Genomic DNA, 17,484 nt, shown 5'->3' on the forward strand with positions numbered 1-17,484 from the left:
GACAAGCTGTATTCCTGTCCAAGTCAAATTTTTTAGTTCTCTCCAAAACTGTGCTCAAAATTGTTTCCAAGATCGATAAAGATAAATTTTCTGTTGCATCATTATCAGTCCAAAACTTGCACCGTAGCTCCTGGAAAGAGTGAAGTAAAAAATGGCTATATCCAAATCATAGTAAGAGGACATGATGGAATCTCCCAGATTGAAGTAGCGAGCAGAGACCAGAAGTCACCAGAGTCAGCAAGTGTGCAGATCTGTGTGTAGAAGAGTGAGAGAAAAAAAAAGAAATAATTTAAATAATCAAATCAAAGTATGAATTTCATTATCTTGATGATTGATGACGTGCGGTGGCATGTAATTCCCGGTCAACAACAAATAATAGTAGGTTTAGACACCTGAAAAATTCCACTGAAAAATTCCACTCAGAACACTGGTGCTCTACCTCAAGTGATGTTTGTTTAGGCCCCACTCTACTTCACTACCGCTTCACTACCATACATGTACGCCACACCTACCCGGGTAGGTGTGTAGCGTAGTGTAGGCTGTAGCGGTAGTGAATCACTTGAGGTACGGTACTCTGTGTCATTACAAAGAGTGCATTTATCTTCATTGTTTTATGTTGAAGGCATTACGCATTCATATGTAGCAGCACTCTAATCAGAAAGAAACACCAGACTCTAGTTTTGGCCAGGAATCAGCATGATCAGGGTAACCACTGCTGAAAATTTGTCTTGCTTCATGACATCGGCATTATGGTGATATAATTCTGTGTATCTGGATGTATACGATGCAGGGCCCTCCTGAGCATAAACGCATTGGTTACTAGACCTGTGTATAATAAAAACTTAAACATTTGGCCTTATCGTGAAAATGTTCGATTCGGCCTTATCGTGAAATTTGGTGTTTATGCGCTCGTTGTGTACAAAGTCAATGGGAGTGGATCACCGCCGTTGACGTTGTGTACAAAGTCAATGGGAGTGGATCACCGCCGTTGACGAAATAAACGGCAGTGAATGGACTGGTGACAAAAACTACGATAATGCCAAACATTCCTCTGAAACAGCATATTTTCAGCCATGGTCCATGCCAGTGCTCCTAAATAATTTAATCGCCTGAGTCCTGACCAGTTTATTTAGAAATCTGAAGAAAAATCTGCTGGAATTGTGCAAAAACATTATTTCGACTAAAATAAAGACTTTTTAATTTTAATAGTAGTCATGCCAAAATGCATGATTCTAAAATTATATCAGATCTGTATCTGTCATCTGACCTGAATGCATCGTCAGAACAAGTACAGACTACAGTTTCCAAACATGCTTACCTTGACTTGACTTTTGACTGGATCAAACAGCGTAACCTGCATCGGCAGCAAGTGAATGGATGGGACCGTAGGGACCGCCTACAGCTTGGAGTTTTTCAATATTCAGAGCAACACAACGAAGACTGTCGAGTGGACAAAATCGGTCTTTCCAGTTCACAATTCAATAAAAAATGGACAAAGTAACACAGTTCTGGTTCTCTTATAGTCTGAAGTTGTCGAAAACAGAAATCGGATATCACAACACATGAAGAAAACGGTAAATTCGAAGAAAAATAGAGACCAGGAAGGTGTATCAGTGTATTATGCACAGAGAGAGATAGTGTGTGAAGTCGATCATGTGACGTCATTATTCTCGACTGTTTTCGATCGCGTGATTGTCTGCCTGGGGGCGGCTGGGGGGCTGAGAAGGGTCTATATTAATTTCATTTCTTGCATTTCCACGACATCTGTAAGACTTTTTAGTGACATATTTGTGTATAAAAAGACAAGACCTTTCCATTCATACATAATTTGTCTATAATCATCACTTTCGTGAATTTTCTTTGTGTGTATACTTTAAGAAAAAAAATGCAGCATACACATTAATTGTTTACATTACGAAAGTTTTTGTAACATTGGCAGAGTACAGCAATTAGCTTCGGTATATGCCCACTTAACCCAAGAAAAGTAGTTCAAGTTTAGTTTTAATAGACATTATAACTAAGGCCTAGTACAAGTAAGCTTATAATCCATTGATTTCATTCATTCATATCAAATATTAAAATTATGTTTACATATAATTACATACTGGGAGTGGGTACTTGTTTTAGTCGTTTATCTGGACGTGCCCCACACTACTCTCTGAATCATGTATTTTTAACTTTTTTATATTCCATTTCAGAAATAGAGGCCTTGTGATCATGGAGTTAGTCGTTCAATGTTGTGACGATTGAAGGTGAATCTGAAGCAGTTTTTGTAGATTCTTGAATTTTGTGTCCTGTATTTTCCAAGGAAGGCAATCATGGAAGTGGACATGCGTGCTCCCACACAAGTGCTTGATCATTTTTTCTTTGATTTTCTCTCCCCCCTGTAGACAATTGTCAACAGAAAGTCTACGGGAAACGAATTCAATAGACCTAAAAAACAAGTATACATTGTCTGACACTACAAAAAGTCCACCCCTGTTTTGGTAGGTCAACCACACTGAAGTGTAGTGGAGAAAAGTATCTGCATTTGTATCTTCATCATCATCTTTTCTCCACCCATTAAGAAAATCTGCCAATTTCTTTGCAGGGTTTGACTGAAGTTTGCTATAGCGTCTGTGGAGAGCAAACGGGATGTACCCAGCCAGGTAGCGGAGGGCTTGTTCCTCCTCACATGATAGATAGTTCATCTACTGGAGCTCCAGCATCAAAGTCCTCCTTAATACTGTCTTTCATGATTTTCTCTAACATGACCCGTAGCACATACTGCTGAAAAAACTTTGTTGATTGGTTGTCACTTCCAAGCAGCTTCACAAATATGCTGTAAGCCCTGCTACTCATCTGATAAACTTGAGAGTTCTTGATGATGGCACAGTTTGCAGACAATCCAGGCAGCTTGCCTTCTGCAGACATTACTACTTGCAAAAGATCCTTTGTGATCACCTCTGCTGCTTCAATGACGTCTTCCGCCTCGTAGTCAATGTGGCTGGCAAGTTCCACAGTCTTTTGTCCCTCAACCGTGTTCAGGTAAATTTCATCCTGCCGGAGATCTGCAAGTGCGTTCCGGGCAAAATCTTGTGCATTGGCGAGGATTTCCTCACGAGGCTTCACTAAAGCACCAAATCTTCAATGAAATAGATACACAAGTTGTTAATAGAAGATCACAAAGACCGACAAAACATTGTTGTTAACACAATATTTTGATACTTTCATATGTTAACTTTTAAAAGATTATCTTCGGAAGAGACATTTCTGTTTAAATCCCCTATTAACATTTACCAAAATATTCTTGAAATTCACATCATATTGATTTGAATAGAGGATGAGTATCATTGATTAATATTAATTTGATTTGAAAATACATGTATTATAACCACCTCAAATTTAACTAACCAAAATGTTCACATTAATAATATGGGAAAGCTTGAAAATGTGTATTGTAGGTTCCCGTGCATTTTGGAGATCTAGTTCTCACTGTCACTGTCGGATCTTATCAGATCTTGAGGTCGGCCGTGGGAACTGCTTTGACTGTTGAAGTAAAATTGGATATACAGACATGGAGATAATGAACATGGTGGTGAAGTAGCAAATCCTCCCCCCCCCCCCGAATTATAGGTAATGACTTTACAACAAACACGTGCATAACAACATGCTCATGAGACATCGAATGATACTTACTGGGCAGAATTGGTCTAGCGTGCTTGGAAGTTTCCTGTGGTCCAGGTCCAGGCATAGGGCTATTACCAGGCTTCACGCTTGTTGACAAAACTGGAGCTGCATTAAAGTAAAATTACAAATCATAACTATGTTGGCAAAGTTACAGAGATATTGGTGATTGGTTATTTCTACATGTACAATATACATGTATATTGAAGAACAGCACAATCAACTGTGCTAGATCTCTTTTGAATTTTTAACTTCTTTCCCAGTTTAATTTTTTTATAAGATCTCTGTTCCTGTAGTTTCGGCAATGGGGATAGATATAGAGGAGACAGTGTCTGTAGCATTGATGGGGGGGGTCGATATCCTACATGTAATGTCTTGGGTAATCTCAACATGTAATTGAAAATAGTTTTAAAAATCAGTTCCGCTTTGTAAATATTTACTGATTTTATACCCCAAATTATCCGCTTGCTTGCAAAAATCGTTCGTTATTTGTGTAAAATGATAAGACTTGTAATGTAATCATTGGCACAGAATAATAGACATGATGGTTCGAAAGTGGCTGAAAAATTTGACAAGCAAAACGTTAAAGTTTACATGCAAGACTCTATTATGACACCTAACTCCGCAACCGTAAGTCGCTTTTTAACCAAACTTGGATGGTAGATGTACTTGGGGTACCTGCATGTTATGCTGCAGTCGGAGGTCACATGGTAAGGTCAAAGGTCATTTTGAGGTCAACGATAAAGTTTACGTGCAAGGCTCTAATTACAAGTATTATTCCATCCCAGTCATTTCACAATGAAGTTTCGATATAATTCTCTTGCGTGCCCTCGCAAATCACAATATTTCTGGTTATTTTCATATGTGGGCGAGACACAAAATTGCTTTTGCCTTGTTTTTTACCGTGTCGCTCACTGACTTTTTATTTTTTATTGCCTTGCCTATCATTTAAGCTATCAGCTGTGTGATTGTAGATGACCGAGATTGAAACAGGAAACGAATTCAATAGACCTAAAAAACAAGTATACATTGTCTGACACTACAAAAAGTCCACCCCTGTTTTGGAAGGTCAACCACACTGAAGTGTCGTGGAGAACAGAGTCTGCATTTGTATCTTCATCATCATCTTTTCTCCACCCATTAAGAAAATCTGCCAATTTCTTTGCAGGGTTTGACTGAAGTTTGCTATAACGCCTGTGGAGAGCAAACGGGATGTACCCAGCCAGGTAGCGGAGGGCTTGTTCCTCCTCACATGATAGATAGTTCATCTACTGGAGCTCCAGCATCAAAGTCCTCCTTAATACTGTCTTTCATGATTTTCTCTAACATGACCCGTAGCACATACTGCTGAAAAAGCTCTGTTGATTGGTTGTCACTTCCGAGCAGCTTCACGAATGTGCTGTAAGCCCTGCTACTCATCTGATAAACTTGAGAGTTCTTGATGATGGCACAGTTTGCAGACGATCCAGGCAGCTTGCCTTCTGCAGACATTACTACTTGCAATAGATCTTTTGTAATCACCTCTGCTGCTTCAAGGAAGTCTTCCGCCTCGTAGTCAAGCTGGCAAGTTCCACAATCTCTTATCCCTCAACAGTGTTCAGGTAAAGTTTATCCTGCCGGAGATCTGCAAGTGCGTCCTGGGCAAAATCTTGTGCATGGGCGAGGATTTCCTCACGAGTCTTCATTAAAGCACCAAATCCTCAAAGAAATTGATACACAGTTTCTTAATAGAAGATCACAAAGACTGTCGAAACATTGTTAACTAAATATTTTGATACTTTCATATGTTAACTTTGAAAAAGATTATCTTCGGAAGAGACACTTAAATCCCCTATTAACATTTACCAAAATATTCTTGAAATTCACATCATATTGATTTGAATAGAGGATGAGTATCATTGATTAATATTAATTTAATTTGAAAATATTATAACCACCTCAAATTTAACTACCGGGTAACCAAAATGTTCACATTAATAATATGACAAAGCTTGAAAATGTATATTGTAGGTTCTCATGCATGGTGGAGATCTAGTTCTCACTGTCACTGTCGGACGGATCTTATCAGATCTTGAGGACGGCCGTGGGAACTGCTTTGACTGTTGAAATAAAATTGGATATACAGACATGGAGATAATGAACATGGTGGTGAAGAAGCAAATCCTCCCTCCCCCCTCCCCCCCCGATTAACCCTATCTAGGCCGGGGTATTTTGTGAGTTCATATGGCCGGGGGGGGGGCCTCCCAGGCCCCCCCTAAGATCTCGACCGCGCGATCGCGCCGAAAATTGGCATGCTGGTTGCCTGGGACATAATCTCCAAGATTGTATAGTAATTTTTTTCGTGCGAGTCGCTATTAAGTGATTATGCTAATTTATGCGTAATTAGTATGCGAAATCATACTTTTTCCTCTAACTCCCTAAATAAAGCTCCAAATGTACTAATTTTTGGTATAGAAACTCTTTGTGGTGTTCTTAGCAAGTGTACATGAAAAAAATTGCGATATCAAATCATTTTCTTATGTATTTTATTGTTTTTTGCAATTTCTTATGTATTTCTTTGTTTTTTTACCTTTTGTTTTTCATTGTTTTTTCAATGAAATTTGTTGGGGACTCTTCTGTGATCATAAAAAGCATAAAATAAATACATTTAGAGCAGCAAAACTAAAAATAATCATACATTTATGAATTTTGGTTGAAAACACAATTTGCATTGACTTTGTACACGAAATCACGTTTTTGAGAATTTTTCGGTCTGACATGCACTTACATAATGTTGCGTAATTTCGGAACCACGTACCCGGAGGACGCAAAGTTGGTCTCAAAAGTTGCGCAAGACTTGAAAGTAAAAAGTCAGCGAGTGGCGCGGTCAAAAAATTTCGCGCGGCGAAAATATTGCGCGATTTGTTGAGGGGGGGGCCTCCGAGGCCCCCCCCCCGGCCTAGATAGGGTTAAAGGAAATGACTTTACAACAAACGCGTGCATAACAACATGCTCATGAGACATCGAATAATACTTACTGGGCAGAATTGGTCTAGCTTGCTCTGCGATTTCCTGTGGTCCAGGTCCAGGCATAGAGCTATTACCAGGCTTCCCGCTTGTTGACAAAACTGGATCTGCATGAAAGTAAAATTACATATCATAACTAAGTTGGCAAAGTTACAGAGATGTTGGTGATTGGTTATTTCTACATGTACAATATACATGTATATTGAAGAACAGCACAATCAACTACTAGATCTCTTTCGAATTTTTAACTTTTTTCCCCAGTTTAATACTTTCATAAGTTTCGGCAATGGGAATGGATATAGAGGAGAGGAGACAGTGTCTGTAGCATTGACCTGGGGGTCGATATCCTACATGTAATGAAGTTTCGATATACATGTAATTCTCTTGCGTGCCCTCGCAAATCACAATATATCTGGTTATTTTCATAAGTGGGCGAGACACAAAATTGCTTTTGCCTTGTTTTTTACCGTGTCGCTCACTGACTTTTTATTTTTTATTGCCTTGCCTATCATTTAAGCTATCAGCTGCGTGATTGTAGATGACCGAGATTGAAACAGGAAACGAATTCAATAGACCTAAAAAACAAGTATACATTGTCTGACACCACAAAAAGTCCACCCCTGTTTTGGTAGGTCAACCACACTGAAGTGTAGTGGAGAAAAGTATCTGCATTTGTAGCTTCATCATCATCTTTTCTCCACCCATTAAGAAAATCTGCCAATTTCTTTGCAGGGTTTGACTGAAGTTTGCTATAGCGTCTGTGGAGAGTAAAAGGGATGTACCCAGCCAGGTGACGGAGGGCTTGTTCCTCCTCACATGATAGATAGTTCATCTACTGGAGCTCCAGCATCAAAGTCCTCCTTAATACTGTCTTTCATGATTTTCTCTAACATGACCCGTAGCACATACTGCTGAAAAAACTTTGATTGGTTGTCACTTCCAAGCAGCTTCACAAATGTGCTGTAAGCCCTGCTACTCATCTGATAAACTTGATAGTTCTTGATGATGGCACAGTTTGCAGACGATCCAGGCAGCTTGCCTTCTGCAGACATTACTACTTGCAAAAGATCCTTTGTGATCACCTCTGCTGCTTCAATGAAGTCTTCCGCCTCGTAGTCAATGTGGCTGGCAAGTTCCACAATCTCTTGTCCCTCAACAGTGTTCAGGTAAAGTTCATCCTGCCGGAGATCTGCAAGTGCGTCCCGGGCAAAATATTGTGCATTGGCGAGGATTTCCTCACGAGGCTTCATTAAAGCACCAAATCCTCAAGGAAATAGATACACAATTTGTTAATAGAAGATCACAAAGACCGACAAAACATTGTTGTTAACACAATATTTTGATACTTTCATATGTTAACTTTTAAAAGATTATCTTCGGAAGAGACATTTCTGTTTAAATCCCCTATTAACATTTACCAAAATATTCTTGAAATTCACATCATATTGATTTGAATAGAGGATGAGTATCATTGATTAATATTAATTTGATTTGAAAATATTATAACCACCTCAAATTTAACTAACCAAAATGTTCACATTAATAATATGGGAAAGCTTGAAAATGTGTATTGTAGGTTCCCATGCATGGTGGAGATCTAGTTGTCACTGTCGGACGGATCTTATCGGATTTGAGGACGGCCGTGGCAACTGCTTTGACTGTTTATACAGACATGGAGATAATGAACATGGTTGGGGAAGTAGCAAATCCTCCCCCCCCCCCCCGATCAAAGGTAATGCCTTTTCAACATACGCATGCATAACAACATGCTCATGAGACATCGAATGATACTTACTGGGCAGAATTGGTCTAGCTTGCTTGGCGGTTTCCTGTGGTCCAGGTCCAGGCATAGAGCTATTACCAGGCTTCCCGCTTGTTGACAAAACTGGAGCCTGCATGAAAGTAAAATTACAAACCATAACTATGTTAGCAAAGTTACAGAGATATTGGTGATTGGTTATTTCTACATGTACAATATACATGTACAGTATATTGAAGAACAGCACAATGAACTGTGCTAGATCTCTTTCGAATTCAAACTTTTTTCCCCAGTTTAATTTTTTCATAAGATCTCTGTCCCTATAGTTTCGGCAATGGGGATAGATATACATGTAGAGGAGAGGAGACAGTGTGATCGTAGATGACCGAGATTGACTGCAACTCGTTTTCCGAAAGAATGAATCCATGGTTGTTGAAGCCTTGGATGAACTTCTGGTTACTCTTTTAGGATGCTTGAACTTCATATGATGTAGCATGCTCCCAGTTTACCCACTGTAGGCCAGTTCAGTAGAGCAAATGTTACATTTTGTGAATTTGTCGTTCTTAATCTTCTCAAAACTATTCCATACAAAAGTCGCATTAGGCATGATGATGCTAGATTATCCTGAACTACATGTAACTGGCAAAGACAAATGAAAGGCTATCGTAGTTGGAACAAAACTTGATGAAAGCGTTGGAGCACATAACTTGCCTGCTCCTTATATTGAGTTTTGGCTGAAGTGAGATAATAAATGATGAAAAAAAATCATAAAGGGGCAACAGTGTTCTCAATTTCAGGCTAATTTTCTTTTAGGGCACCGTCATTCTCATCACTAATCAGTGAAAGATGTGTAATTTTTTGGAAAAGCTTAGCTTTTACTTATTGTGCAAGGGCACATCCTTTTGCCCATTTTATACCACTATGACCTGGTACATTTACAAGTCGTTAGCTCTGGAGGCGGCTCTTCCTCGATATTGATGTATGAAACGTCCGATGATAACATTGAAATACTGAAAATGTCGTCCATTGCCTCTTGAAAACTCTTCATAATATTAGTAATTTCAGCGCCCCCGTTACATCTAACAATTTGTAGCACCTCAGGAATTGAAAAGTGCACACGCTTTATGGGATACATAGCTCATATACTTTGAGTGACTACTCAATATTCCGAGTATTCATCATACCAGCGAATGTTACCGAGATAAAAAGCATTTCGCTAATCCCGTCTTTGAAAATTTAAATAAGCACCCTACTTGGGATAAGTGTCTTTGAGAAGCCAGCGAACGTACATTTGGCTCTATTTATCTCGCCGATTACGTGCCTTTAAGTTGGCTGCCAGTTCTGTTTCAACATCGTACTGGTCCCTTTATATCGATATTCAAGGCTTGCTCCTCCAAAGCTCTCTATCATCTGGCAGAATCTCATTAGGAAGATCCATGTGCGAATAACCTCCTACCTGACTTTGTATGTCTGGCAGAAATACTTCTGATTCAAGTCCCATAATATTTTCACTCATGCTTAGGTGAGAGTTTTCCATTCTGTCACTGGTGCTTGGTTCATACTAGTTTCCTTTATCTATATTCTAATTCAGGCTTGTTTATTTCCAGTCTTTATTGCTCTGAAATGAATCCAATCAGCCTTTTTATGTTGACTACATGCTAAATTAAACTCCCTCATCAGTCTCATCGTCCATACACACCTGTGTGCACAGAATTAGATCTGAAGCTTTAGTGTCTTGCTACATGTAGATCTACAATTTCAACACACCAGGGGGGTGTTTCACAACGATTTAAGTATGACTTAGAGTCGCACTTAGATGTCTAGTTGCGCGCAGTATAAAAGGCATGACAGCATTGGTCAGATCATGCCAAGAGGACGCGCACTACTGCGTATTGATCAATAAGATTGCGCGTTGCATATCATGTACGCGTCAACATTTAAGTGCGACTTAAGTCATACTTAAATCTTTGTGAAACACCCCCCAGACCTTTCTTTGACTGATGAGTCAATTCTATGAATGGACCAATTAATGCAGCATCCTATTGTGGTTCACTAAAATTCAGAGTTCAAGAACAAAACATATCGAAAACTTTTATATAGTATACTAGCTATATAAAAACTTAGCAGACTTCGTCTGTGGACGTTGCGATCATCGTGTGGCTCATAGTGAGGAATGTTCCATTGAGGGATAAAGTACATGAAGAATATTTCAGCGTTGATTTGTAAAGGACTCATCGTGATCTTCAGAAAAATATCCAACTTTTAAAGAATAAAATTGATTTGTGATGGAAAAATAATGGCATCTAATAATATATTTACATCTAGTTAAAACTGGAAATGTTCCTCAAAAAAAAGAGGGGCAGTGGTACTTATTGATATTAAGGCTCTCTCCTGGGGACACTCCCACGCATCTCCATGAAACCAGTCACATTTGTCACAACCGATCATAAACCTGGTTTTGTCATAGGGCTTGCAGCAGATGCAGTACTAGCTCCCTATTATCACACAACGCTGGACTCCCTTCGAAGAGCTCAGGCGTTAAATTTCCGTGGATGGTCCAGCCTGAGCCCCTGGATAGTCCCGGCCAGGGCTGAACTAAGCCCCAGTGCCTTGGGCTCCGCGAAGGAGCACACATTGATTGGGATTCTTCCCTATCCATTGTGGTCCTGATTTGTGGGGTAAACTACAGCCTGGTTACGATTAGATCTAATTAATAATTAGCAAAGAAAAAATTTAATATATGGAAAGTAGGTCTAATTCCAAGCACAACTATTTTATTAATTTCTTCCCTATTGCTATTTCAGGAAACTAAAATCACAAAAATCCCCAGATCTTTAGATGATAAATCATTTGACTTGTTTTGGTTTATGTATTTAAGTGACACTCGAAATTGGTGGAAAACTAAACCACACTATTGTTCAGTTATTGAGCCACGCCACCCAGACTCAACATGCAAAATATTTGCAAACAGAATAAATACACACTCCATGCACCATGCACACACACCACTCTCTTCCCACCACACCAGAAAATGAATGGGTGGGGCTACCCTTTCTCTAGTTCAAGCTAGACTAGATTCTATACCAGGCTTCGAGTGCAAGCAAAGCACAGAAAATCGTCAAATGCACTTGAAATAAAGCAATCAGAAAATGGTACGGATATTGTCCTACTTGTTCCCTGTGCTCACTCCTTTCCCTCAATGCCAAATTAGCTCAGCAAGAAATTTTAGACTCCAAAAATAATAACATTTGTTATTTTGATCCACTTGATTAATAAGATATGAATATTTGTAAACATGGTTACGGAGTGACGCAAAAATGACATGCATATTTGAGGAGAAAACATATTGCTCAAACTCTGTGAATTTTGAATTGCTATCATAATTTTGATTTATTGATTGGATTCTATGTTGTTCTAGCTTTAATATGCTGCACTACATTAAAAAATTGGTGTATTATTTCATTAATTACGACTTAAAACGTAAACCCATACCCGGTTACGGAGTAACGGTTATGGAGTGACATCTGAAATATCCACTCACTGGCAAAGTAAAATGAACTTATATTTTAAAATTTTTGTTTGATATGATGTAAAATGATGACCTTCAGATTATCCAAAAGAAAATTTTACAAAACAAGCAATAGTTTTCTGTTAATTTGAAATTAAGTAAAAAACAATATATGTAGGCCCATGTATAGAGTTTCTTGTATGGTTTGGATTCACCTAAAAGGAGATGCGTAAGAAAAAAAATATGCCTAATTATGTTCCCCTTTTGTATTTATGAAATTCCATATGAGTTTTATTGGAAAAATTTGATCAAGTTTTGAAATAGAGGCAATATAAATTGATGGAAAATGTCCACTTTTGGTTGGAATTGTCCTGATGTTGTTGGCAAAGTTGTCTCACTTCTGTCGTCTGCCAATTTAGACATTGTTGAGTCAAACAAAACTCCAAGATTCGTGCATGATTTGGATGGCATAACATTAGCATTACCTATTCTCAAAGAGGGAAGTCTAGTGCAGCTTTAGAGCCAATATAGAGCAGCTGAGATTTATCTTCATTTATTTTCAAAGAATTGCAGATCATCAACCTATTGATATCGTGATCACAAACCTCAAGATTTTTTACATTATCAATGGCATTGTTATGGTTAGGTATTAGAATGATGTGTACAGTTGGATATCATCTGCATAACAGTGATATTTAAAGCAATGGCATTTTAAAATCTGTTTATGACCACCCAAGTACAATGAGAAAAGGGTCGGGCCGCTAACTGATCCCTGCGGTACACCACAGCAGGATCGCTCTTTGAATTATTAATACAGACTACTTGAAAACTTTCAGATAAGTGATATAATAAGATGAGGTAAATTCAAAAGATGATGTAGGAAACCGTTGTTAGCTTTAGCTTTCGTCTTTATTGAGACTTCGTCAGAAGCGGTCTGAAAAATACAAGGGGATACAACACAATGAATTATCGAGTTGAAGATATTCCTTAATCTCATTAGACAAATGAATGAACAAATAGATAACAAATAATTGATTCGATTAAAAGAATAATTGTACAAATGAAGAAGACATACCTGTAATTACAGACTATTTTGGCAGTAAAGTAGGATGCCTACTGTATCCTATCTCGTTCTTAATGAAAGTGTCACAAATTGCAAAATAAAAAGATTTGATTTATTGATTTCCGTTTCACAATTGTACATATGATAAACATAACATAAGTTGAAAATACTGCAAGACATAATAAAATATGTATAAAATAATCTTAGATTTAAGGAATGAAATTGATTAGTGTAAAGATGGAAGAGTAGTCTGGAAAGATGGTCATCGAATAGGGATAATTAGCATAACAATAGCGAGTGCGGAAAGATCGGATGGCCATTGAATTTGCGCATGTAGATTGGTATAGTGTCCATATTTACAACGTTATAATATCCAAAACGGTTAATTAAGGTGTCCCATGTCCATTTATAGCATAATGGAAAATATATACAATATTGCTCGTTTGTTCTTTTTAAATTAAATTGCCTCCTCCTCCTCCAACTCATTCACTGAAGCAGATTCCGCTCTGGAGTCTGGCGGGTCTTCTTCCTCGTCCAGTTCCTCGTACCCGCTCGAATGATCTTCCCACGTACTTTCAGAGCCCGAACTGTTCCCTGATTCTCCTTCATTCAAGTGGTAGAGGTATGCTCATTCTTCTTCATCACTTGCTTCGTCACGCCAATCATCAATAGCTTTTCCTTCATTCTCATCTTGGTAATTTTCTGGATCAAACTGAAAATTACGTTTTTCAAACCCGTAAATTTCCTCAGTTTTATTTCTTATGTCTGGGAAATGTTCTCCAATTTTATTTAGTTCCCCTATTATGATTCCAAAATTCATACCTTTCATTTTCATTATGAATAGTACAGCCCAACTGTGAGGATCCTGTAAGAGATCGGGATTTTGGAGCATTGCTTCAGAGAGCCTCCGATATAAATGTTGAATCGGGTGAAAATACATACACCTGCTTGCTCCATAGACTACATCTGTCAAATCTAGCTCCTCGTAGGCTCTTGCGCTCCTCATTATTTTAACGACAACCAAGGTCACAAGCTCCAATATAGTAACATATTCCAATATTAACCAAGCTTCTACTTTCTGTTGTGATGTGTTTTCTCTTACAGTAAGAAGTGGAATTGGTAGAGCATCCATGGCTATAATGTCAACCTTTCAAATGATTCTTGGCAAATGTATTTTTGGGGGTAAAGCAAACTTGTTGATAACTCTTTTTGCCGCCTTGGTCGAATAGGTTTTTTTTTCTTATATAAATTCTGCAAATAAACTATATAGCATTAACCTTTCGGTGCACTCTGTTTTTAGGTATTTCTCTACATGGTTGAAGGTTACCATGTCTTTTCGAAAAACAACTTTTGATTGATGGAACAAAGATCTTTTCTTCGTATCTTTGCTTCAATTGGTTATATCTTTACATGGTTAAAAGCTACCATGTCTTTTCGAAAAACAACTTTTGATTGTTGGAACAAAGATCTTTTCTTCGTATCTTCGCTTCAATCGGTTATTTCTCTTGTATGTATAATTTTTTGGTCCAAGGGCATAGATTTCAGTAATGTAGCTTCCTTGTCCAAAATCCTTTTCTAATTCGTCGGTCATGTCACTGAGGTAGTTGGGATGACAGTCAAGGTGTCGTTTGTGAGGTATATAATGGAATCAGTATCAAAATAGAGCACGCGCTGTTGCAGTTGCTCGAGGTAGCTGTACAGTTTGAGTCTCGCATAACACGTGGTGAAAGCTGCCACTACGTTTGTGTTAGGAAGCACTTCTAGAAAATCTTCCTCATGCTGCACTTGCGCAATGTTTTCGTTGTGGAAATGCTTGATGTTCAATGTAGGATTGGTGATATGTTGGAAGAACCCTTCAGGTTGTGTGAAATAACTGATTTTTGGAAGATAATTTCTTTGTCTGAATTTTCCTCTAAAGCTATTCAAACAAATCTTGGCTACTGCCCTCAAATCTTTGTTTGTCTTGATGGCTGCCAGATCCAAAAGTATACCCTCCTTTTCATGGTAATTTTTGACATATTTTTGTCTTTCTTTTTCTATGTTTTCAGTGGGCGCAACATCTTCCGAACGACATTTTTTTTGCCACCCACTTGCTTCCTGTTTGACCTTCAAAAACAAATTAATGTACTCGCTGAAGAGTCCTCCCGTTTGTGAATGTGGATCGTAATGCGATGTGTTGGAGTAGTGCCATACCTCGTACACCTCCCCCACACGATAGCCCAAGTCAAGAGCTTTTTTTATTTCCTCTGTGACCCACTCCTCACTAATTATGTATACCATCAACAGGTTCAAGGTACAAGGTGTCATGTCAACATTTCATATTTTCAACAAAATCAACAACTCAGTACTAACAATAATATACAATACAAACGATAATATTGTACAATACAAATTATCATAGATAAGCATAAATAATATTGTAAAATGTATACCTAATATAACAATAGAAAAAAAAGTACTATAATGTATTCTTGTAATTTGTTGTAATGTAATGACAAAGAAAGAAAGAAAATGAGAGGTGTGGATATGAGGAGCCAAAGGTAAAAGCAGAGCTCGTTGGTTAAAGGCTCCAAAGAAAAGGCAGTGAGAGTCCCATAAAATTATCAATGTGACAAGAAAAATAGAGGAATAAATAAAAGGGCAAACAAAAACGGGGGATACACAAATACATTAATGATGAGTAAGAAAAAATAAGTGTAAAAAAGCAACAAATTGAATTAGAGCCTGTAGGAGCATGGAAATAATTATTGCTAAGAGTGGCAACAAATGGGTCATCTCATGATTCTCACCATCCTCTTTATCCCCATCAACATCAGACCTGCCAACAAGTAATTTAAGCGTATTTAGTACGTTTTTGCAACCAAAATACAGCAGTACGTTTTTTTAAAAAATCGTAATTTATTGAGAAAAATAATCTCTATATGTCTCTATTTCATAAATCGTACACAAATATGATTATTAGATCAATGTAATTTCAGGTAACTTGTTTTTTTTTTTCAATCACTTGTTAAAACCTGGGTGAGATATACACATGTTTCAATGTTGTTTTTTTTTCATCTGCATGAGCAGTGCACATTTTAGCTTGCAGGCAGCTTGAGCGCCGCGATCAGCGAGTGCACCAAGCATTTTATTATGAAATACGCTTTTGGGGGGAAAAATACAGTTTTTTTTATCACAGAATACAGTTTTTCATCCCGAGAGGTTGACAGGTCTGCAACATCATCACCCATCACTATCGTTAACTGCTCTGCATCATAATCATCCTCAATATATGGCATTTTGCATCCCCCTTTCTCATCTAAAACGACAACGACCTCATTACATCCACAGCAAACAATCATCTGCATCACCATCAAGATTTATCCATTCCAACCAAACGACGATATAATCAAACCCATAAGAATACACAATGCCACAACTCATTATGCGTATATACTTCAAGCTTTAATTACAATTCTTTTGATGAATACACCCCTCACATTTGACATACAATTTACTAACAATCTTAAGCAATGCATTTGAAATATTCTTAACATTCTTCTCCAATATTTAACTTTTTTTATCCTATCTTAATCTTCTTCATCAGAATCATGTTCGTATGAGTACCCATAGATAGCGTGGTATTCTTCGAAAAATGTTGGAAACCCCTTTCTTCTGTCATTGGGGTTGTATTCGTCAATCACATTCTGCAATGCGAGATAATCTGTACCTGGGACTCGTACGCTTCTAGAAAACGTCTATGTCTTGAACATGAATAGGAAGTCGTTCCTTGATAAATTCCTGCCAGGTTCGGTAAGGAACCAGGTGAGTCATTTGCGACTCGCCTGTTAAATGACTAAAATAGAGTACCCATTTGTTCCATAGCTTTCCTTTTGACATTCCTTTACGAAGGTTTTGGGCACCTGTTTCGAGATATTGGACAATCCCCTCTTTATTCCAGTGATAAGGCATCTTGTAATTGACACAGGCGTGGTACGAGGTGGGATAGTTGTGGTCACATCCATCTGGACCAGGCAGCATCAATCTACACACGTCTTCAAACAACTCGATGATCAGAAATGCTTCCACAAAGGGTCTCCAGTTTCCGTTATCTACACAAAAGGAATAAACGATATTCCCCCTGTGTATATTCCGTACAGAAATGCAAATTGCCTTAATTAAACTTCAATTAGGATCATGGTACTCTATACAAATTTAATTCTGTTGGATTTTGTTCAATTGTTCACCACTTGCCGAATTGATTTTGATCATGGCTCCGCTTAGACGATCCCAGTTTTCGATTGAAAGGTTGATCCCTTTACGTCCAGCCATCGCTCTTCCTCCCTCCTGTAGTTGGTAGTATTCTCTCACATTCACGTAAACCGTTTTGTTAAATGTGTTAACGACAGCATATCGCTTAGCTCCAAAAGGCACGGCATGGACATCGTCCAGGAATGCCATCTCTTGTTCCAATGCGGGGAGTCTGTCCGGCAACTTCATGGT

The 17,484-nt window shown here is 38.2% G+C and overlaps 1 protein-coding gene across 1 annotated transcript; it reads right to left on the reverse strand.

Moving 5' to 3' along the window:
• Positions 1-7,386: 7,386 nt before the first annotated feature.
• Positions 7,387-8,187, reverse strand: LOC121432085. Its single transcript, XM_041629933.1, has one exon. The coding sequence runs from the start codon at positions 7,920-7,922 to the stop codon at positions 7,485-7,487; it is 438 nt and encodes a 145-aa protein (XP_041485867.1). The 5' UTR covers positions 7,923-8,187; the 3' UTR covers positions 7,387-7,484.
• Positions 8,188-17,484: the final 9,297 nt, after the last annotated feature.

This window comes from Lytechinus variegatus, chromosome 18, assembly GCF_018143015.1.
Source record: "Lytechinus variegatus isolate NC3 chromosome 18, Lvar_3.0, whole genome shotgun sequence".
In the NCBI taxonomy this organism is placed as follows: Eukaryota; Metazoa; Echinodermata; class Echinoidea; order Temnopleuroida; family Toxopneustidae; genus Lytechinus; species Lytechinus variegatus.

Excerpts from the sequence above, each read along its gene's own strand:
- LOC121432085 (XM_041629933.1), bottom strand. The coding sequence starts at position 7,922 with ATGAAGCCTCGTGAGGAAATCCTCGCCAATGCACAATATTTTGCCCGG.